Here is a 22,454-nt window from a genome sequence, read left to right as displayed (position 1 = left end):
GAGTAATTTGCATCTGGGCTGGTAAGAGTGTCCTTGTGCTCTGGTACGGGGACAGGAGGTCAGCCTGCTGCTGGTGTACTTGGGCATAAACTGGCTGGCTCTTAATTAGATCCATGGGGAAAATCAGCACAAATGGGAGCTGTTTTTTATGATGGTGCTTTTCTTCAGCAGATGTTTACAAGCTGTGTCTATATGGATTATGCCTTTGGGTGGGGAGGACAGGAGATCAGTCCCTGTCTCATTTGATCCTGACTGCTTGCTTCTTGCTGCAGACCTGGGTTGGCTTTTGGTGTCACAAGCTGAGACAGTTGTGTGCAAACCATAGAGGTCAACTTCTGTGATTGAACCACCTGGTTTGGTTCATTTGAGGGAAGCGTCTGGTGGAGCATTCTCTCTCTGCTGATACTGTCTCTAGCCCATGTGCTGTTGTGCTGCTTTCCTTCAAAAGACTCCAGCCTCCCTGGGCCGAAGTGCATCCCACTGCTCTCTCCACAAAATCCTGTGCTGCTAGATAGGACTGGGATGGGAGCTGGAAGGACATCACTGGGAGCTGTGTCCTTGCCTGCATGCAGGTAGGGGATGCTCAGTAACCAGCACTGGGGTGGCTGTGGCTGTGTTCAGGTATGTTTTATTGTCTGGCTGCCTGCTAATTCTGACAGCATGTTGTATATTATTGTATTTGTTGTTGTTATTCAAGCTTGTAACTGTTGAGGAGCAGCAGTTCCTGAGAGAAGAGCTGTATAACACTGGAATCTTAATTGTCTGGGATCCAGCACCATATCATGCAGAAATTCATGAGGTAAGGCTGAGTTTTGTGTAAATAAAATCAGATTTATATGATTTGAAGTGCATCTGTTAACGTGCTTCCTCCTAATGTGAGCGATCACTCATTTTAAGGCCATTCTTGACTACCTCTTTGTTATCATGGGTGTGTGCTTGTGTACCTCTGAGCACTCATGCATGTGTGCTCCTAGAGAAACACTTGCCTTTTCCCAATCCCTGTGAAGAGCCCCAGGCCAAGTGTAAGGGGTCACCACCTTTGCTGTTCCTGGGGCTGGTGCTGCAGGGAGGTCACTGCTGTCTGCAGCAGTTGTCATCTTGTCAGAGGACGATCTCCTATTACTGACAGCTGCTGTAAGATTTGCAGATGGTTGATGCTTGGATATTGCAAGCACCAGTCAGATATGGATATACTCAATGCATGATGAATGGATTGGGAAACCCTCTGAAGATCTTAGCAAACATCTCCTCTCTGTCAGATGGACTTTCACTAGTGGGTGTTGCAATCCCTCTAGCATTCACTTTTCACATTGAGTACAAAAGGGTGTTATTTGATAAGTGATGAGCTTTGGAGGCTCAGGGTGAAAGCAGGTAGGAGTGAATAGTCCATTCTTTTATTTTAAGCTCTGTAACTGAAACGTCTTTGCGCTCCTTTCTCTGGACTGCATTTCCTGTTTTCTCACTGATGTTTATTCTTGTGTCTAGCCCCACACCTCCAGGACACACGAGGGTGTATGTACAGCATGCTCAAGTGTCAGTAAAACCAGAGATATTTTAAGCATAGGAAAAAAAATCTCAAAATTACGTTAAGGAATCATAAACCCTTCATAAGTGTTTTTACTGAAAGGGGAAGTTTTGGGATGCAAATCAGCTCAGCCTGTTTTAGGAGGCTGTGCTGAGGACACCTGCCTGCAGAATAGGATGCTTCATACTCCAGCACAGAGAGGGGTTGGGGTCTGTAACGTTTCAGGCTGACTTCTCAACATTGGGGGGTGCAGAATGAAATTATATAAGATGGCTGATCTCATTTAATGATTCTTCACTGCCAAAGAGAGGAGATTTGGTTTTTATTCCTGCTCATGTCACTGAGTCAAGTCACCACAGTGACCCAAAGGGCAGATGCGGTTGTGGGGGACAGAGGGTGGGTGTGTGTAGGTATAGCAGGACCTTTGACCCCTGGCAGAAGCAGGTTGACTTGTCCTCGTTTCCTGATGGGTTTGGGAACGAGTGGACTAGAAATAAAAAGTCTGACTTCTTGTTTCTGTTTTCCAGTGGTACAGAAAACCAGACTATGACTTTTTTGAAAGCTATAAGTTGTATCGTAGTACACATCCAGAGCAGCCCTTCTATATCCTGAATCCAAAAATGCAGTGGCAACTCTGGGATATTCTGCAGGAGAATTCACTGGAGCCTATTCAGCCTAATCCACCATCATCAGGAATGCTTGGTAAGAAAATTGCCCTCTAAACTTCCCGTTAGGTTTGCAGGAACTCTCCAGGATGCCTTTTTTCCAAGACAACTGCAGACTTCTAGTGCTTATCGGAGTTGCTTTTACAGAGTTTGTCTTATGCCAAAATTTAAGCTTCCTGTCTTTAAAGCAGCAGATCAGTTGTGTTAAAGTAAGTGGTTTGCAGCACCCCTCTGAAACAGCAGTTATAAGCATGGCCTGGTTCCATATGGAAACAGGAGAGCAGATTGCAACATCGAGATGTTCTCTAGGATTTCTCACTTCTAGCGCCAGAGCAGTTCCCCTGGGGTGCAAGAGGAAGGATAAGGCTCCTGCAGGCTCAGACCTTGTCAGGCAAATAAATCTGGTTAGTGGAGATGAAATCTCAGTGCTTGCCTATTTTTAACATATGTATGTATATCTATTTAAAATATATAAATAGGGAAATACAGATATATGGAAAAATATGTATAGCTAAAGAGTTATTGGAGGGTTGGGAGTGGTCAGGGGGAATAGCTGTCCTGAAAAGTTCAGTTGTATTCCCCCTTATTCAGCATGCTAATGTCTTGTTTGTCAGCATGATAAATCCAGCCTCTCAGCAAAGGGGCTTATTTTTCATTCTGCTGTTGCAAAGCTTTTCCTTCTTATTGGAGAGCAGATCTCATGATCAGCTGAATAAAAAGGAGTGAACTTCTAGGGAAGTTCACATGTATTTGAAGTTGCAGCATGGGTGTATGGCTTTGTTTGCCATGTGGATGTCCAGCCGCTGTGCTTTATCCCTTCCTCTGCTCCCATTGCTGCTGGGGCAGAGGTGCCCTTCCATGTCCATTCAAACAGTCACTTCTTATTTTTGCCACTCCAGCAGCTGGTTTCCTGCCACAGCCTTGCTCTGGCCCAGCACCTGTTACGTCATTGCTGGGGTACGTGCAGAACAACTGCGTAACAGCGTAGGCAATGACTTCAGCAGCAAAATTGTTGTTAATGGGAGTTCAGGGCTTGAAAGCAGGCACTGGGCAATGGCACACAGCAAATTCCTCTGTGGCTTAACTTCAGGACTAGTTACTTGCTTTGTAAAAGAAGTCACCTTGCCAGGCTCAGGAGCACAGACAAGTTCAGTTTGCAGGTCTGGGTTTCCTTGGAGGCCTAAATGAATGAAAATTGTCATTTCAAAAGGTGGATGATAATGTGCTTAAAGTGCACCTTGGTTAAATAAGTGGTTTCTTCTTATGTTGGGTTCTTCTAATGTTTTGTAAACTGTTCCTCTGATCATGCATGGTTCCTGATGTCTCAGATACTGCATGAATTTTCCGTGATACACATCATGTGCTGCTCTGCTGTGGGGCAGCTGGGGGTCCTGAGGAGTGGAGTCTGCTCGGTCTGGGTGAGCGTCTCCAAGCACAGTCGCTTTTATAGCACCTGCATTCACAAGAGGAAGATGGGGAGAAGGTGAAGGTCTCATTGCTGCTTACCCAGGCAGGTTTGAGATGGGCTGTTTGGATCAGCTAATTGTAGTGCATGGTTGGCAGACACCCAAGTTTCCATGAAGGTCGCAGAGAATGGTTGCGCTCTTAAAAATTGGCTTTTTGGCATTGCTGTCACTGTAAACAGTGCTGCAATCAAGTCACAGAATCGCAGAATGGTCGGGGTTGGAAGAGACCTCTGGAGATCGTCTAGTCCAATCCACCTGCTAAAGAAGGTGGGTTGGACTAGGTGCGAAAGCAGTCGATCATGTGCTATGCAAGAGAGGGCTTCTGAAAACAGCCCTGTCTGGCCAGACTTGTTTTCTCCCTGTCTTGTCTGCATGTTCTGAAAGGCAACGCTTCCCCTTTGGGCTGGGTGCTCCTTGCTGACCGCCTGTCTCGCTGGGATGTTTAATCGGTTCTGTGGTTTGACATGGGGATGTCTACTTTCTCTCCGTCCCTAGGCATCGTGATCATGATGACGCTCTGTGATGAAGTGCACGTGTACGAATTTCTCCCTTCCAAACGACAGACGGACATTTGCCACTATTACCAGAAGTTTCACGACCGTGCCTGTACCATGGGAGCTTACCACCCACTCCTGTTTGAGAAAAACTTGGTGAAGCACATAAACCAGGGCACAGATGAGGACATCTATATGCATGGGAAAGTTACTTTGCCTGGCTTCCGAAATGTGCATTGCTAGCAGATCAGTTTTTAGTGTGTTTAGGAATTTTTCTTGACTGTCAAAGCACTTTTTTTAAAATCAGGGTTGTCAGTTTTGTTAGGTCTAAGCACTGGTGTGTTTTGATGGTTCTTCCATGTTGCAACACTTGCTCTTAGGACTTTGGTACCTAATTTCTCCTAGCTGGAAGGCGATGTTAACACAATGTGGTACATCCACTCAGTATCCGCATGAGCCACTGCAATAAATTTACTCCTGATGGAGCCAGGCTCATGCAGGTGGACATCTCTGTCTTCATCTCAACTGATGATGATGTATGTGAGATGCAGGAGATGCTTTTTAAGCAGAAATTGCACAAGTCAGGATCAAATGCTGAATATAGTTCAGTTTACTTCAAAGGGGTTATGACAGCCAAGAACCTGGTCCATTGTGAAACAAGAAAAACAATTTAACACTTCTTCCCATAGTCCTAGGAGCTCTTTGGATTTATGGAAATACTGTCAAAGCTGTGTACTGATAAGCTAAACTTTTAGTCCGAGATATTTGATTTTATAAACAGTGTGTAAAATAACCATGGGAACTTCCTTTCAACTTGTAAGGCTTCTCAAATCATTCAGGTAGCATTTTCGGCAAAGGAAGAGGGAGGCAATTCACAATTCCATGATTCTTGCAAGACTTTTTAATCTTTTTACTTTTTTTTAATCTCTTAAAATAAATTTTAGTAGACATTTACTTCTCTGATACAATGCTGTGCTTGGTACAGAAGCAGCCTTGTTTCAGAAACAGTTTGGGGAAGGTGCTCTGAAGCACAAATGGGAGAACTCACTGGCAGTCGGTACTTCTTCCCAGCTCTCTGCTGCTCTACCTTTGCAGTTATTGACAAATACTTGCTGCCCCGTCTCTGGTAACAGAAATGCCATGTGGCTGCTGGCGAGGTGACTTGCAGGTCCCTGCAAGCTGACTGAGGTGACCTCCTGGTTGCTGTGTGCTTTCGGAATAGGCGGGGAGCAGATACATGGTCCCTATGCTTCGCGAGCGTAGGAGGAGGGCATGTCCTGCTTCTCATGCTGAAACAGGCAGAACTGGGGAGGGCAGCTTTCCCCTACTCAAGGGACTCTTCCCATAGCAGTGTGGTAGAAGCAGTAGCTCTGCAACCTCTGTCTGCCTGTGAGAACACCTTCGCCGTCCTCTTCCGTACTGGTGTGTTTCATGATGTCAGTAAAGAAAGCTTTTTCTTCTGTTTTGAATAAATCCTGTGAAGTCATTGACCTGTTCTTGCCTTGGTGAAACCAGTGTAAATGTGATTGCTCTGTGGCCCCTGGGACGTGTACCAGCCTTGCAGCAGCGCAGGCAGAGCCGGGAGGGCAGCTGCTCCCCTCCTCGTTCCAGTAAGCTCGTGGCTCTTGCCCAGTCTGGGTGAGAGGGCTGCTGGGGAGCAGTTCCTCCAGCTCGGAGGTGGATTTCTGCACACCTATCCATTGGGACGCATTGGATCTGCCAGTGGTTACAAATTGTATATTGTGTCATACAGAAATGTAAAAAACCTCAAGTCTTTACATGGCTGCTCAGGGGCTCTAGGACAAGAATGCAATGAAGGCCATGAGCAGTGGTGTCCTGTTAAGCGTTCATTTTCACTGATAGGGAAGGAGAGCTTACCGTGGAAAAGCCAGCAGAGGTTTGGGACAGCCATAGTGAACCTCTTTCCATCTCCACTCTTAGTATGTGACAGTCCTGCCTCTGGCCCTTGGATCAATGGGTTGTCTGCCACAGCCATTTGCCACCTTAGTATGTGTTTAGTTTGGATTCAAATAGCTTCTGCCTTTTTTCCTGGACTGTCTCCTTTGTTGTTTCTCACAATGTTATTTTCCACCACCTGGGTGACTGGACCAGCACCCTCCTCAGCCTGGCACCTTGCAGCAGTGTAGCCAGCACAGCCTGCCTGCTCTTCACCTGGGGATCCGCCAAACCATCTCCTCTGCAGTGCTCCTGCAAGAAGAAAAAGCATCCATCAGGCTTCCCAGAGTCTTCCAGAGTCCTCAGTTACTGATGGACGATAGTGTTGCACTGGGCGTGAAATATCAAGCATGATGCTAACAGTTTTAGCTAGATCCAGCATGTGATTCATTTACAACCTAAACAGCGTTTTACAGGAATTATGATAGAGCTTAAAATAGACCAGTGTTAGCCGTCCTTCTTTTTTTTTTTTTTTTTTTTGTCTCTTTTTGGCTGCATAGATCCAAATCAAACATAATTTGCAAATAATGACAAGTCTGGTATTTAGAAGAGCCAAGTTTAAGTTAGTGGGAAGTCATAGCTAGACTGTAATAAAAGCCTCATCCCTCCCGCAGTCCCTAACCATTTCCAGAGTGTGAACAGCTTTCTATCCATGTGGAAAGCGGGAAGAGAAGACCACAGCCCTTTCCAGTAAGCCACTGAAGGGCCGAGTACTGGGAAAAATGCTCCATAATGATAATGGAAGGGGAAGGTCAGCAAGTCTGGGGAGGAGGAGAATGAAGGGATTATTTGGGATTTTGATGTAGGAGAGATCTCTCCCCCTGATTGTGCTGTTATTTCTGTTTCTGAACAGTGCTTAGAAATACTCTTCCTTAGCTGTAACTTCATAACTCCTTCCTGCAAGACAAACTAATCTATAACACTCACAGAAGCTACAGCCTTTGGAGTGCTGAAAATAAAGGGAATGAGAGGGAAATACTGGGAGCTGATGAGAACTCTACCTTAATTTCAGAGAGGTCACCCTTGAATGGTCCTGACTTCAAGTTTAAAATTTGCATTATCCAGTATTCCATCTATTTCTTCAGCTGTGCTGCTTAGTTGGCAAAAAGTATATTTTAAGTAAGACAGTGAATTGGTAGATAAACACTGTCAAGATATCTTGTTTCTAAGTGTGGGCTCCTGGGAGCATGTATTGGTTCTTGCTTGCCATTTTGAAAACCTAGCTGATCCAGATTTTAAAAATGGCTCTAAAGACCTAGAATTCCAAATCTGGAGACAGTTTCTGGAGGAAATCTCAACCTTTGATAAGACTTGTGATAATCGAATATTAAAATTTATTTAGACAAGGCGGTAGAAACTGATTTGTGATGTTAGGATAGCAGGAAGTGAAACTTTTTTTCTCCATACTATAAACACACCCATCTTAAGAAAGAATCTGGTCTTAGATGTATTAATGTGTGATATGGAGCAAAGATTGGTCTTGATCTGGCACTCCAGCTAGAAAGTGTTTCTGCCCTTTTGCCTTCTGGTGCACTAGAGAACAAGGGCTGTGGGTGCAGAGAGGCTATTTGGTGAGGCTAAAGCCCAGAGGAGCCAAGTCCAGCTGTCAGGGTCTTACGGTTGCATGAGGAAATACCTGGGCAGTGTAAAAGCAATGACAGTTGACGATGTGCCTGCTCATTGTAGGGGAGTTGGACTAGATGAACTTTAAAAGTCCCTTCCAACCCCAACAATTTTATGATTCAGTGTTACTGGCAGAGGAACACTGGACTTCATTGTCTCTGAAGGAGAGCTTTCATTGTCTGGGCTGGCAAAACTGCCTGTAGTTTGTTTTGCTTTCACTGAAGTCCCAGAAATTCAAATTGTATGCACCTGAGTCAACACACCCTTCCTCACCTCCCTAAGAAGAATAGAGTAGTTGAGAGGGAACTAGATCTGACAAGGCACAAGTCTGTCAACAGTGATGGTTAAAATGGTACATGCTGGCGCTTCATGGAGAGAAACACAAGCCACCCCAACCAGATACTCTTTTTATTCTCTGTGTGCACCCAACTAAAGGTGCTGGCACAAGCAAGATGGCTTATTCTTCTCTGCTGTGTACCATGAAGTCTGATGCTCTTGTCCAGCACTGTGGGTATTTGTTTTCACTTATGAATTGTACCTGCCTTGCAGGGAAACATGTGCTGTGAGGCACAGTGCAAAAGCATCAGGCTTCATTTTGGAGCAGATAATTTTTCTGTGCATGGTCATATATATCTTAGAACCTAGCAAATGCTCCTGAAACAACATGCCACAGGGATATTATAGGGGGACATGGAAGTGGGAAAGAGCTTGTGGGGGTGTGGATGTAATAGCTGGTGTCCTGGGAAGGGAGCTGCCTGCAGTCACCACGTTGAACATGGTGTCACCTGGAGGTAATAAGCAATCTGGGAAATGCTGGGAGCACACTGTGACTCAGCTGCCTTTGCACCTCACTCCAGGTGAGAAGGAGCCACAGATCAGGACTCCTTTTTGAAGACAACTTGCAAGGAAGAAGATGTGCTTGTTTCTAGCTTGTTTTGAAAATGCAAATGAAAGAAAAGTGGTAAGTGGCCCTCTGCTCTATAAGCAAATGCTGCTTCTCTTTTTGAACTAAACTGAACAAGCTGCTTAGCAGCCTTGTGTTGTGAAAGTTAGGGAAAATGGGTTCAATACAGAAGGCTGTGACTGAAGATGAGGTGAAACAATAGGATACTTATATCTTCACATTCTATATGAGTTTGTGTCTGTTCACTTGCTTAATCTTCCCTTGCAGCTCTGTGTGCAATAAAGGGAGAATTTCATACCAATTGTATCTTTTGACAGCCAGGTCAGACCTGAAGCTAAGCATTCTACCATTAACTTGTGTTCAATGTACAATGAACAAAACTACTTCGGGCAGAAAACGTAAGCAACTAGTATTTGAAAAATAAAATCCTCTGTTCAAGGCATGTTTTGGGAAGATGCATGGATGTTTGCAAAAGCAGAATGGAAGATGAACAGGGGAAAATGGACCTCGGAAATGGCTTGAAAAAGTGTGTGTCTGGTGTGATTCAAACAACTTTGAAAGCCCGAGAAGGGGAGGAGCGGACAAGTCAACTGAAAGTGGTTTGGTTTGGTGTGAATAACTTCTGGCAGAAAAGAAATATCTTTAAACAGAAACAGATACTTCCCGGAACGCAGTGAACTTGGTTTGCTGTCTCCACGCCAGCTCCGAGCGTGCTGCTGGTTTGAAGGTCAGTGTGCACTGAAAGCTGTGCCTCTGGGAACAAAACCAACTCAGAATATATTTATTTCCATTCATGCAAACATCTTGCAGTGCTTTTCCTGCCCGTCCCTGGTGTCCTTTACATGGAACAGTAGTGAGGCACTTGCGTGAGCCCACGCTGTGTCAGACCTGTGACAAACCCCTTTTCAGTAGATGCCGATGGCTGTTCTGCATGTCAGAAGAAGTTAAAATTATAGCATGAGGATGTGTAATTTACAGTTTTGAGGAATTCTAAAACCTTGTGTGGGTTTGCGTTGCTCCTGGCTCTGTTGTGCCAGCAGCCATCCTCTTCACGCTGACCACTGTGTCTCTGCCATGGGGCATTGGGGCGAATGGAGGGATGAGCTTCTACCCCTTTCAGCACAGGGGACACACAAGTGGCCTGTAGCGGTATTAATCCTTCCGTGTGTCCCATTGTATCGGTATTGGAAAAACTGATACACAAATTAATAGCAGCTGAGCTGGTAGCGTCACCTGAAGTCACGCTTTGTTTTTGCAAACTGTAATTTGCCAGCATACCCTTCTGTTAGCTGAGGTCTTAAATTCCCTGCTGTGCCTAGCTGTAACTGTGAGTGGGTGCTCACAAAGGAGTTGCTGAAACAAAAAACAATAAATAAATAGAGAAGAATTCTGAAAGTGAGTCCAGGAAAGGTCAGCCTTGTAGCTTCATCTGCTTCAGCGAACTGAGGTTGTAACACAGTGAGATCTTTATAAAGGGTGAGGAAAGGGTTATGACTGTAAATTGATTTTTTTTAAGTACTGAGGAAGAGGCATTGGTTGTGTAGAACAGATAAGCATAGCAGCATTTGTACCCTGCTTGCAGCATAAGGGAATTGTATGGAAGGGTAGATTTTTGCATCTCTGGTACAAACAATACGGCAGTGAATGCAGCTGTCCGTGCCAAGGGTTTTCTTGCAAAAGCCCCATACTGCATCATTAGCTTCATCACTCCAGGCTCCTCAAAGCAGTTGGGAATGCCTGTCTACCTTCTTGTTTGTGGTTTGTGATGAAGTTGCATTTCAAAGCTCTTCTCTGGATCAGCAAAAACCAGGAACACTTTGTGTTTGCTTCCAAGGAGAGCTGAGACTGCGGGAACTTCTCAGTACAAGGTCGGGAATCACAGTGCTTGTGGAAACATGGAGTCAGTGACATTGGTCTGACCTGGTGCACAAACAAAGACCCATCAGGAGTCATTTAGAACTTGTTTGCTCAAATCGTGCTCTGGATAGTCCCCCACTGTCTGCTTGCTTTACTTCCTTCAAGTTAAAAATTTGCTCTATATTTATTTGCTGATGTACCTTTTGTTTTGATGCATGAAGATAGTGATCTCTCAGAGCCGACTACAGCAGTTTCCAAGAATGTAACCCTTAAGAATATATCTTCCTTTGAAGTAGGACAGTGTTTATTCCACCAAGGGCAGTGGTTGGCACTTGTTCATTTGTCAAACAGTAAAAAAAAAAGTCATAAAAAACTTTAAAAAAACCCCACAGAAACACACACACAAAACCAACCAACCAACAAAAAACAGGAAAAAATCTTATTGGCAATATGTCTAATGGGAAAGCACTTGACATGCAACTTTGCAGCTTGACACTCTGAGTCCCAGTTGGCAGTCATGAGGGTATTAAGTCAGTGTGGTTTTGCTGCAGTATTAAAATTGTAAGGCATTTCTATTGGAACAAATATGCAGGTGCACCTCAGAAATCCTGTAGTGCTACAGAACCTGTTTCCATTTGCAAACCCCAATAAGCCCTTGCTTGGTGCAGAAACTGGAGCAATTCCCCTCATGTAACTGACGTGAGGACCCGTTGCTCCATGAGGAGACTGCAAGAAGCAATTTTGTGCCAATGTGCTGGGTTGCTTCTCATTGAACCAGATTTATGACGTTTAGCGTGATTTAAGAAGTCTCTTCTTGTACTGTTGGGACTGCTGGCTCTTATTACCATATGATATATAGAAAGAGCTATATGTATATGCACATATACTTGCACAAGGGAAAAAGGCAAAAAGCTGCATAGCAAAGCAGCAGCGTGTTAAGCAGGAGTGGCAGTGAGAGGCATTCCTGGCACAGGGGGTAACTTTTGGGGTCTGCAGGGCTTTGCTATTATATGTGCTTCCTGCAGCATAAGTTTCCCATAATATTGCAATATAGGGCCAGATTGTGCTTCTGTATTATACTTGTGATACTTGTTAGACTGGTGTATATTTATGTTTGAATGCTGAAAGCTGGAAAAGCTCATTAATCTGTCTTGGTAATGGATAAGGGCCTGTGCGCTACATTCAGACCTACAAGCCAAAGGGCTGTCATGGGCTGAGGTTCTCTGTGGTTTATGGCAGTGTGTTGTCAATACAAAACAATTCCTATTTTTGCCACATGTAGCCTCCCTTTCTTGTCTTCTGGGATAGCATGGAAGTCTCTGGGTGTTGTTCTCATATGCAGATTCAGTATTTCATTATGAGGATGGAGCAGAGGTCAGAATTTGGGTACTGGAAACATTTATACATGCTTAAAATGTAGGCAGGTATCATCAGTGGGCATTTTCACACTTAAACTAAAAGACGGGTGAATGAAAATTAGTTTCTTTCATTCAGCTACTATTTAATGAATTTTGCTTGCCTTAATTGAGTTCCCAAGTGGTTTTCAGTCCAATCAGGTTGTTATAGGTTGGTTGGTGCTTTCACTACAGCTTCGAAGACTATTTAGTTTTGTAGTATTTGAAGTCATTGAAGTCACTAGTGTGGACTAAAACTACGTTTCTAGTGTCTGTTACCACAGCTGTTCCTCAGTTTCTCTCTCCATGCTGATCATTTGCTGCTTTTCTAGCTGGAAGAAAATTCCAAAGCAGTGGAGTAAATATATCAAATGGGATAAAACCACAGGCTCCCACCCCACACAACCATAAGTAGATACTTCCCACAGAGAAAAATAGTATTTAAAAATATTTTTTTAAATGAAAACAGGCTCTGATATGTATTACAAAAAGTTTCACAATTGCCACTTTCTCATTACAAAGCTAAGGAATCAGTATTTAAAGTGAAGGGTCCCTTGAATTGTTTCAGAGTCTTGAAAAACCTGGACCCTGATGGTTTTCTCTTCTGAAGAAATTTAGCATTACCTCAGAACAGCAGTTGTACTAGTTCAAGGAATTTGCCTGTCTCTAGCTTATTAGTTTTAGTTCAAATACTGCAGTAATTGTAATCCCAAACACCTCAATACACAGCCCATGGTTGGTGATGCAGTGGCAGAAGAGCTGGACCATGGATGGTGGGAGGAAATAACCCGCCGTGGATTCCTCTGCATTCTGCTGTGGGAGAAGGGGGTGCAGCGGGGAAGGTGCCGCCCCCCGTCCCCCCAGCCTGGTCTCCCCCACCTCTGGGGCACCGGTGCTGGCTGCAAGGGGCTCTCAGGGCGGGGGGTTCCCGTCTGCCTTGCTGCAAGTACACGGGAGGTACTGACGTACAGGGTCAGGAGTCTCATGTTCCTGTCTATTTTTAATAAATTGTGAGAAAGCTTTTACAATTTTAGTATTCATCTCAGCCATTTAAATATGTGCACATGGCTCTCCCCCTCTTGGATGCTTTCTTCTAATTATAATTTTCTGACATACTTTCTTCCTGGAAGCCAAAGTTATTAACATTTATCCTCCCAGGACTGAATGCCTCTGTTCATCTCTGATGAACAGTTACATATTAATTTATCCAGTGTTGCTCTTTGCTGCTATGAGCAGTACCGAGAAATACCCCAGTTTCAGACTGAAATTTGCTGAAGGGAAGATATAACATGTCTGTGGTGTATATTTGAGGTACGGCTTTGTGAGGGGTATGTTTATTGAAACACACTGGATGCTTGGGAAGGCAAACAAGGGAAGTGCAATGACTTATGTACCCCAAGGACCTTTGCAGTGTGCAAGTGGGAACTCCCCAGGGCTTTGGTGTGTGTCTTCTTCCCATCATGTTCCCTCCTGACTCTTGGGATGCCAGCTTTCAAATTGGCCTTGGCTTTCCCCCTGCTAACCTATTCAGGAGAAGATGCAGACTTTTGAAGGTGTCCAGTGCCCTGATTTACATATTGACCACAAACTTGCAAAAGAAATGACTTGTTATCTGGGTAGCTTGAGATCGTTCTTTCCTGGTTATGAAAAATGTGAATAATTATCTGTTTGTAATTCAAAAAAGAAAATGCTGCTAGAAATAAAATATATAGATGGGGAAAATGAAGGCTAAAAGCTTTAGTAGTTTTCACTGTGTTGAAATCTGCCATGTCTGTAGCTCAAACCTTGGACTAACTGGCATTAATATCTACTGGAGCAATGGAGTTGGTTGTCCTGAAAAAGCCTGTGGTGAAATCATATGCCTGAAAAATGGGTAAATGTCATTTGCTTTGGGATTGTCTGCCACCACAGAGTAATCTCATGAGTCCGTAAGCAGATATCTGTAGGGCATGGGCATGTGAAGCTGCGATACAGTTGGGGTTATCAGTGAAAAGACACAACCAAAAATCCCTTTGGGGTCACCTGAACTGCAGTGAGGATGATCCCATGGTACGGTTGTACATCACCCAAAGACAGAATGGATGTCTGACCTAGGGAGCTGCTCATTGACAACTGATTGTTTAGGAAGCTGTAGTGTTGCTTGCCTGGAACTCAGTTACTCTGTAAATAAACCTCTGCCTTGACAGATGGGTCAGACCTGAACTCCTAATTGATGGTTGTAGGTCCCTTCATTGGGTTGCACCCGTTCAAGAGAAGCACAACCCTGCAGAGCGTGTTAGTTACTGTAACTGCTTCCCTCTTCTGATCTGGTCCAGCAGGTCCAGATGGATTTCCTCTGTCCTCTATGTCTGAATTACTTTGTTCTTATCTGGACCCAAATTTGGAGAAGTACAACTAAAATAAACATCCCCTCTGTTTTCTTGGAAATGCAGATCCCTGTTTGTCAGACATGCCTATGACCTTCCAGGTTTATGAGCAACTTTCTGATGCAGCGTGGGAGTAAACCTCTCCTCTAGTTTGCTATCAGATGGAAAGTTCATTAGATGGAGGCATTTCCCACTGAGGTGGACTTGGAAGTTTGTACAGCCATGAAGAGGCTTGATCCAGATGTTTGCATCAGGCAGCTGTGTGGGGCACAGTGCTGCGGTGTGGGGTCTGAGCACTGATGGAGTGAGGGGCAATTCCCCCTCTCCAGGAGCGGTGAAGTGTTGGTGCTGAGCTGGGTCATGACATTCGGTCAGGAGCCAGTGCTCCTGGTTTCATTAGCACTTATAGACTCAGCTACACATATCTTGGCACTGAAAAGTCTGCCTTTTTAGTTTGTTAGTTAGTTAGTTTGTTTGTTTGTTTTTAATGGGAAGTGTCATCTATTTAGGAAAATGATATTAAATATGTAGAAATAAGATTGAATCAAACTCTTACCGTTGCTTTGATTAATCAATCTCCCTTTGTTCCATAAACATATTTTTATTCTATCATCTTCTATGCTTTTTTGCAAAGTGAAATTATTTTATGACAAATTACTGTGCTATGTTAGGTAATTCTATGTTAGATAATTGCACTGTTAGTCATCCTGACTGCATGCGCTCAAACATTGTTATATCTTTCCTTAGACCCTGGGTATCTTATGATACTCTTTTGAGATGTATCTTACGTATGTTCAATAGAATAACCAGCTATTAATTATTATAAAAGATGTGGGGTTTGTACTGCATTTATACCAATCCAGCTATCAAATGCAATGATGAGAAGGCTAATGTGGGCACAATCACCCTCCTTTTTCATGCTTTGCAGTAAAAGAAGCAGTGCTTTCATTTAGTACAGCGAAAGATAATAGACTTCAACTTGATCAAACAGAAAGACTTTCCAGTGAAAATTAGCTGCACTGAAAGAAAGGGTGGAAAATGATGCGGATTAACAAGAATATATTAAGACTTGAATAATTTTATTCCAAATCTTTTTATTCCATTTTGCTTCAGGAAGAGCAGCAATGTCTGGTAAATAGGAATTAAGAAGAAACTGCCTATAGAGATATTTTAAGTGGTGATGGCTCGCTCTAGGGTTTCTCCTAACTTTTTCTGGAGTTGTTAGAGTAGTCTCCTCCAAATGAAAACAGTGTTACTGAACACCTTGCTGCTGTCAAGGAATATGGCAAGTCAGACACAGGGCTTTTATAAAAATACTGTGCCTGAGGCCAAATCTGCACATTTGGTGGCTGAGCGGGATCTCTTTCGAGACCAGGTGAGTGTGGGGCAGTCTGGTAGGCACTTTGCTTTCAAGTTCAAAGCCTGAACCTGATAGCAAGTTTTAGAATAGGCCTCAATAAACAAATCCTTCTTGTTTTCAGCTTCGGTAGGTGTTGATCAGATGAGGCTATTTTTGCTATTAAGATGTTATGTATAATAGTAGATTAACTCTATGCGTTTATTCTGGTGTTTATAACTGAATGTGTTTCCAGGTTTGGATTAAACAGTCCAAGCAAACAAGACTTAGCTGAGTTTACCAAAGGTGACTGGCAAGTAGAGTGGCTTTGATTCGTAATTGCTTTAACACTGCAGTTCCACTTATTTTTAAAGGGAGTGATTGTTAACGGGTTGAAGGAAAGCAACAGCTTTTGTTATATTGGTTAATCAAATGCTTGCTAAAATCCAGGGAGCCACTCTAGTAGCAGTAGAGCATTAGTTATATTTCAGTTATTTCTGAGATTGTTAACAAGGGCAGAAAATAGGGAGTCCTTCAGCAGACACCTGCCTGACAATTTTTTCTCATTGCTTTTGTTGGTAGTCCATAGACAGTCGCCTACAAACACCATTAATTTTTCCTCAAGAACAGCCTATTTGGAGGTGTTGGTAACAGTTAAGTCCTTGTTCTCAAAGATCATATGAAGAGAAATGCATTGAGATTTGTTTTTTCCCTTCCTGCTCTTGAGCCTGGAATTGGTTTTCATGGGCGTCTGAAATCCTGCTGTAAGAGTTTGCAACAGTTTAAAGTCTAATAAAACTGTTCTCTAACTGCCTCCTGGGCGTTTGGAGACAGCTTTAACAGCAGCCCAAAAGAGTTAGACAGTATTGGGGGTGGTTTCAGCAGCTTGGGATCAAATGGGCTTACGTAGTAAGTCATAAAAACCTCTTATAAGACACAATCATCCCTTTGGAAGGAATAACTCAAACTTCAATTTAAAAAAAATCTTGAACTCTCATCTTTATTAATATTAAAAATAAAGCTGTTGTTATAAGACTTTTTAAACTTTTGGATTGAAAGAAACATTGCTATTATTTACCCAATTCATAAGTGAGTTATCTTGGCTTTTTCTTTTCTGTTTTCCTCTACTTCATTTGTATTTCAGTTGTCAGATAGCTCTTTCAAGCATAAAACCATGTCTGATGCTGGGGGCTTTTGCTATGGAAGACTCTGATGTGACTTGGGAGTACCCGCTGTTCCCTGTGCCGTGCACAAAGGGGTCATTTGGTCCTTGGCACGTCAGGTATGCAGCTGAGTTGGGCATCTCATTTGAGCCCAAGCGCGATGCTGTTGGTGTCCATGCTGTGTCCGGGTGCTGCTGGGACCAGAGACCTGAAGCTCATGGAAGGTCTCTGCAGGGAGGTTATTATAGGTCTTACCACAGAAAACAATTATGAAGCTTTCTGCGGAGATATTTGAGATCTCAGTGTTTTTCATGCTAATTTTAAACTTTAAGATGTTTCTCATGGGCTATTTATAGACGAGATGTCTCTTCAAAGGCCCAGAGGGACTTCATCTGTAGAGCAGCCCTGAGAATTTCACCCAGGGAGACTGGCCAGGAATGCAAGTCTGTAATTTTTTTTATAAACCCAAATGTACAGCTAAGCAAACAGGCTGGATCCTGCACAAGCTTAATGCGGCTTCTTAACTGATTGTTCTCAGACTGACCATACTGACACTGAGGGAGCTGCTCAGAGGCCTTCAAGCAAAGCCATGTATGTGTGTGGGACTGGGGTGAGAGATACTGGGGAACTCCAGTACCCCTAAATCCGCACCTTCTGAAAATGAGGCTGTTGGGTTATTTCCTGCCTGAAGATTTCCAGCCGTCATGCTCTGAAAAGTTAGGAAGAGACCACACACATGCTCATGGACCAAAACCAACTTATTCTGGAGAAGTTAGTTTTCATACCTGACTTACCCGGTACACAATTATTTCCTGCTTGGTTTCTGTTACGCTGAAAAAGTTGCAGCATGGCTGGATCTGAGGTTTTTGACATTCAGGCTGAGAGTTAAATCCTACTTCTGCTTGGCAGTGCGCTTGCAGAGGTTTTGTAGTGGGAGCAAACGCGTCTGCATGGTGACAGTAAGTATCAATGGGCAGAAATAAATATAATTACTATAAATAAATGTAAAAAAACCCCGGGCAGTCCTGTCTATTAGGTCATTAAAGAAGGCCATATACCTCAAGTTACTGACTGTTGTGCAGATGAGCAAGATAGGATCTTTTTTTCTCATTGTAGGAGTTACTCCAGTTTGATGTGAATTAATTACCAAATTCAGGCAACTCCCCAAAGCAAAGGCAAGTAATTGGTCATCTGATGCTTGTATAAGTCTATTCCCACTTCTTATGATGAAACAGGATTGTGTGCACTTTGACTTTAATCCTCTTTTATCTTTTTTTTTTTTTTTTTTTTTTGTACCTTTCTTTTTTATAGATGCTGAAATTCTTGCTCCATGGTTCCTACAGTTTGGGCTGTGTAACTGTGTCAGCTGATAATTTAGACTGAGTGAAATAGGATCCTCTGTATTAATTCCTCTCATGTCTCCTTTGAAAAGATGTTTTTCTTCTTGGATCACAGTGACTGCTGCCAGAACTGTTTGTGGCTGGCACTTAGTGCATTTTTTACTACAAAGCGTGACACTTGAATGAACCCTCATCAGTGGAGCTTTTTTCCATGTCTTTGCCTTCAAAAGCACTTCAGGCTTTTAGATCTCATACCTGGGAGGTATTTTGCAAGGGTTCATTAGGCATGAGCAGCAGGCTTTGATTTACTTGGTGAAAACATGGCTATCGTGTGTAGTGCTGGCTGCTGTGCAACTGAAAGCAATGATAAGTCTCATTTTTTAGCAGCATCAAATGTGACATGGCAAATGTGCTGCCATTAGGACATAGCAACAGGCATCCTTTGAGATTTCAGTTCAGATCTTTGGCTTAGTTTTCTTTTTTAATTATAGCTGTGGCATAGTGTATGGTAGGTGTGCAGCTGGGTCACACTGTCTTCTACAGAAGCCATCAACAAATTTGTGGTGAGGCATCATTAAGGCTTTTGAGGTCTGGGGCATCTCTAGCAGCTGGGATAGGCCAGTCCTGCTTTCAAAGCTCATCCTATCCAACCCCCCTGCAATGAGCAGGGACATCTTCAACCAGATCAGGTTGCTCAGAGCCCTGTCCAGCCTGGCCTGGGATGTCTCCAGGCATGGGGCATCCACCACCTCTCTGGGCAACCTGGGCCAGTGTTTCACCACCCTCATTGTAAAAACTTTCTTCCTCAGAAGGAGCTGGTGAGAGCAGAGGTCTGTGATGGATATGTGCCCTTCAACAGCCCTTGATGTGTCCAGAGCTGTGGTGCAATTTGCAGATTAAAGAGCGTGTGCTCAGGGCCGGGTCTAGGTGTTAGCAGGGTAGGGACTGACTCTGTTGACAGTCCAGTGTTTGTTCTTTGGAGGACTTTTGGCTACGTGAGGATATTCAGGAAAGCTGAACCGAATTAACTTTGTATTATGAAAGCAGATTATTTAACTTGCATTAAACCCTCGTGTGGACTTGGATTTCAAATAGTCTTGCTTTACTGTAATTTACTTCAGCTTAATTATATCTTAAAGCAGAGTAAAGACTGCTTACTCAAAATTAAAGCAGCTTAATACAGATTAACCAATTCACTTCAGATCCATACCTATTAGTTAACTCAGACTGATTTCCCTCTGTCTCTGAGCAGGCAGGTCCAGGCCCCAGTGTCCTCTAACATGGCACTTTTCCCCCAGCAGAAGCAGCTTTTAAGTGAAGGACTTTTATGGCTGAAAACTGCCTCATCTTTACTTTTTCTCTTGCTGGAAATAGCCTTCCTCCCTGCTGAGAAACATACATTGTACATTATGATCAAAACCACCATTATAAATAAAATATTATGATCAAAACCACCATTATAAATAAAACTATCTACAAGACACGTTCTGCTAATGCCTCCACTTATAACTGGAAAATCCTGTGGAAAGCCCTGGAGAAGCTCTCTGTCTCTGTCATCTCGGTGACAAATATCACCGTCAGTCTCAATGCTGCTGCTAATGTGTTACTTTTACGTTTAAATCACAACTGATAACCACACTTTACGCAAGAGACAGCGGGTTCACACTTATCTCCATGTTGCTGCCAAGCCTTCTGACAAAGTGCATAGAACTGGGAATGTATTTTAAAGTAAAATTACATGTAAACACTGTGGAAGAAGCAAGAGCATTTGATGCTGCCTCCTCTTTCCTTCTATGAAGAGATAAGAAAACTTAGGGATAAAAAATGTGCTGTGAAAAAGTCAGCCATGGACTGCAAGTCTGACCAGCCCTGCCAGCAGCACTTGCTGGGGGTCAGTCATCTTGAAAACAAGGCTCTGTTTTTCATCTCATGAAAAGAAAACAGGCCACTTGGTATATTCTCTCTGCTCTGCTTGCCAGAAAAGCACAAAACCACTGCAGAGCCCTTTACAAGCTGGTTGAGGTGCTGGTGTCATTCTGCTGTAATTTGTCCATCTGCTATCGAATTTCTTTATAGCTTGATAGGCAAAAACCAGAAAACTTACAAACGTTTTCTAGGGACTGGGTGTTATTGCAGTTACCAGCTGTGTGACCAAAGAGCGACGCTTTTTTGGAGTGTTATGCTCTAAGGCCTGTAGGAGAAAATAGCCTTCTAGCCCATGTAGAAGACAAATAAAAGCAGTCACTATAGCAACTGAAATAAATGTTAATCACACTAAATATAGTTTTCCCCTGGCACTGTGTTCTGTAAAAATAACTTGTATGTCAGCTTGCTACCTTTCTGGGTGCTGTCCTGTCTGATTCCTGCACTGACCAAAACTGGTTGGTTTCTTATTGCCAGAAACTCTGCAGAATAACTTGCCAGTGAGTGCTGAGTGCTGGCTGTCCCCTCTCGCTCGTCACCAGTAAAGCCACGTTTCCATGGGAGATACCTCTGTGCATCTCCTGCAGGTCTTCATCCTTCTCCCAAAGGACTTCTGCTTTTTCTGCTTATAACGTGGGACCTAGGTCTTTTAAAGCTAAGCTGGTATTTATGTTTAATTCAAGGTGGGAAAGGGGGCAACTGAGAACAGATTTGCTTAAAATTCAGGTGCAGACTATGGGCCTGAAGCAAGTCCTTTTATAGTTGGTGAGAATATTCCCATCAGCTGAAGAGACTTTAGCTCAGGCTCCATGTTTCTTCCTGAAATGGGCCAACACTCAACCCAGATATTAAAGGAAAGAGTATTTAAAAGCTTTTTCTCTAATAAGTACGACGTGGTTTGTGCCTCTGGTGGGTGACAACCGATGTGTCCCACAGGTCCGTGCAAGGCTCATTTGTGTGCATGCTGAGAACATGGTGTTTGTGCTGGAAGGTATGTGCTGTAATAATCCCTTGTTATTCTTGGCTAATGCTGAGAAGAGACACCTCTAAATACAATAAGGCTACTTGTTACTGTTGCGTATTGATTTCCTCTTGTATCAGTTTAGTGTGACCCTAAACCTGATTCTTCGATTCGTATCCAAATACTATGCAAAGTCTCTCTTGGGATGTCCTTGGGGTTTACTAGGGATTGACTCTACATACAATGAAATTCCTAGTTTCAAAGCTAGATAGCTTTTCCTTATCACAAGAACAACGTGAAAAAAGGATGCAAAATCAATCTAGGAGCAAATTTTCAGTCATTTAGCTATTGTTCAGTTGTTGGAGGTGCTGAAGAGCAGATAAGAATGAATACTTCTCGTTGGACACCCTGCAATACTGCTTGTTACACTGCTACAATGCTTTGTTTTAAAGAAAAAAATCTTGTTAAATTGTTATGAAGTGTTTTAATGACAGCTGTTGCAGATAGCAAATTTACTTTCTGAAATGAGATTACAAGCGTCTCAAAAATACCAGAAAGCATAGGGCTGTGCACTCTCCCAAACAGGTGGGAGCTGTACCTCCTTTGAGGGAGAAAAATCTTATACCTCACTTTAGAAGTGTAAGTTGTAGTCTGGGGGTTTTGTTTCTTTCAGGTTTTGTGTGGTTTTTGTTGTGGGTTTTGTTTGTTCATTTGGTTGGCTGGTTGGTTGTGGTTTTTTATGTGTCTTTTTTAGTTTGGTTTGGGTTTTTTGGTAGGTGTGTGGTTTTTTTCTTTTTTGTTTGGTTGTTTTTTGTTTGGTTGTTTGTTTTAAATAAAGTGGGTAACATCTAGATTGAATTATCCAGCAACTTGGTTGAAGTATTAGAAATCCAGCTATTGGGCAGCCACCATCTCTCAGGTGTCATGCATGGGGAATTGTGTGGAGGCCGTGGTAGCCAATGATGTGATTGAACACTTCGATGTGCAGAACTGGGCTTCTGCTGAATTTGTCATGCTGCTTCACCATCAACGAACCATACCAGGTGTACCGGTGCTGGGCAAAGCCCACGGCCACCCAGTTAAACCACTCTGGTGTGCGGTGCTGCAAACCCAGCATGGCCCTTCCCTTCCCTTCCCTTCCCTTCCCTTCCCTTCCCTTCCCTTCCCTTCCCTTCCCTTCCCTTCCCTTCCCTTCCCTTCCCTTCCCTTCCCTTCCCTTCCCTTCCCTTCCCTTCCCTTCCCTTCCCTTCCCTTCCCTTCCCTTCCCTTCCCTTCCCTTCCCTTCCCTTCCCTTCCCTTCCCTTCCCTTCCCTTCCCTTCCCTTCCCTTCCCTTCCCTTCCCTTCCCTTCCCTTCCCTTCCTCATGCTTGGAAACCACAAAGGGCAATGTAAGAGTGTTTGACAAACAATTTGCATGGTCACTGGACTGTGCTTAATGCATTTTCTGCTGAAGGGGGTGCATGCAGGAAAAAACTTTTTGT

At 43.4% G+C, this 22,454-nt stretch overlaps 1 protein-coding gene across 9 annotated transcripts in view; it reads left to right on the top strand.

The window, feature by feature from the left end:
- The window catches only part of ST6GAL1 (ST6 beta-galactoside alpha-2,6-sialyltransferase 1), a 43,539-nt gene extending 37,903 nt beyond the window's left edge, over window positions 1-5,636 (top strand). For all 9 annotated transcript variants that reach the window (XM_082055819.1, XM_082055821.1, XM_082055826.1 and 6 more), the window contains 3 exons: window positions 698-799; window positions 2,053-2,227; window positions 4,152-5,636. In XM_082055819.1, the coding sequence (XP_081911945.1) occupies window positions 698-799; window positions 2,053-2,227; window positions 4,152-4,393 (519 nt within the window). In that variant the 3' untranslated portion in view covers window positions 4,394-5,636. The remainder of the gene's footprint in view (window positions 1-697; window positions 800-2,052; window positions 2,228-4,151) is intronic.
- The last annotated feature ends 16,818 nt before the right edge of the window (window positions 5,637-22,454 follow it).

Source organism: Streptopelia decaocto (assembly GCF_964273445.1).
Source record: "Streptopelia decaocto genome assembly, chromosome: 6".
NCBI lineage: Eukaryota > Metazoa > Chordata > Aves > Columbiformes > Columbidae > Streptopelia > Streptopelia decaocto.
The sequence above is the reverse complement of the archived record's forward strand: the minus strand, read 5'-3'. Positions and strand labels throughout refer to the sequence as shown.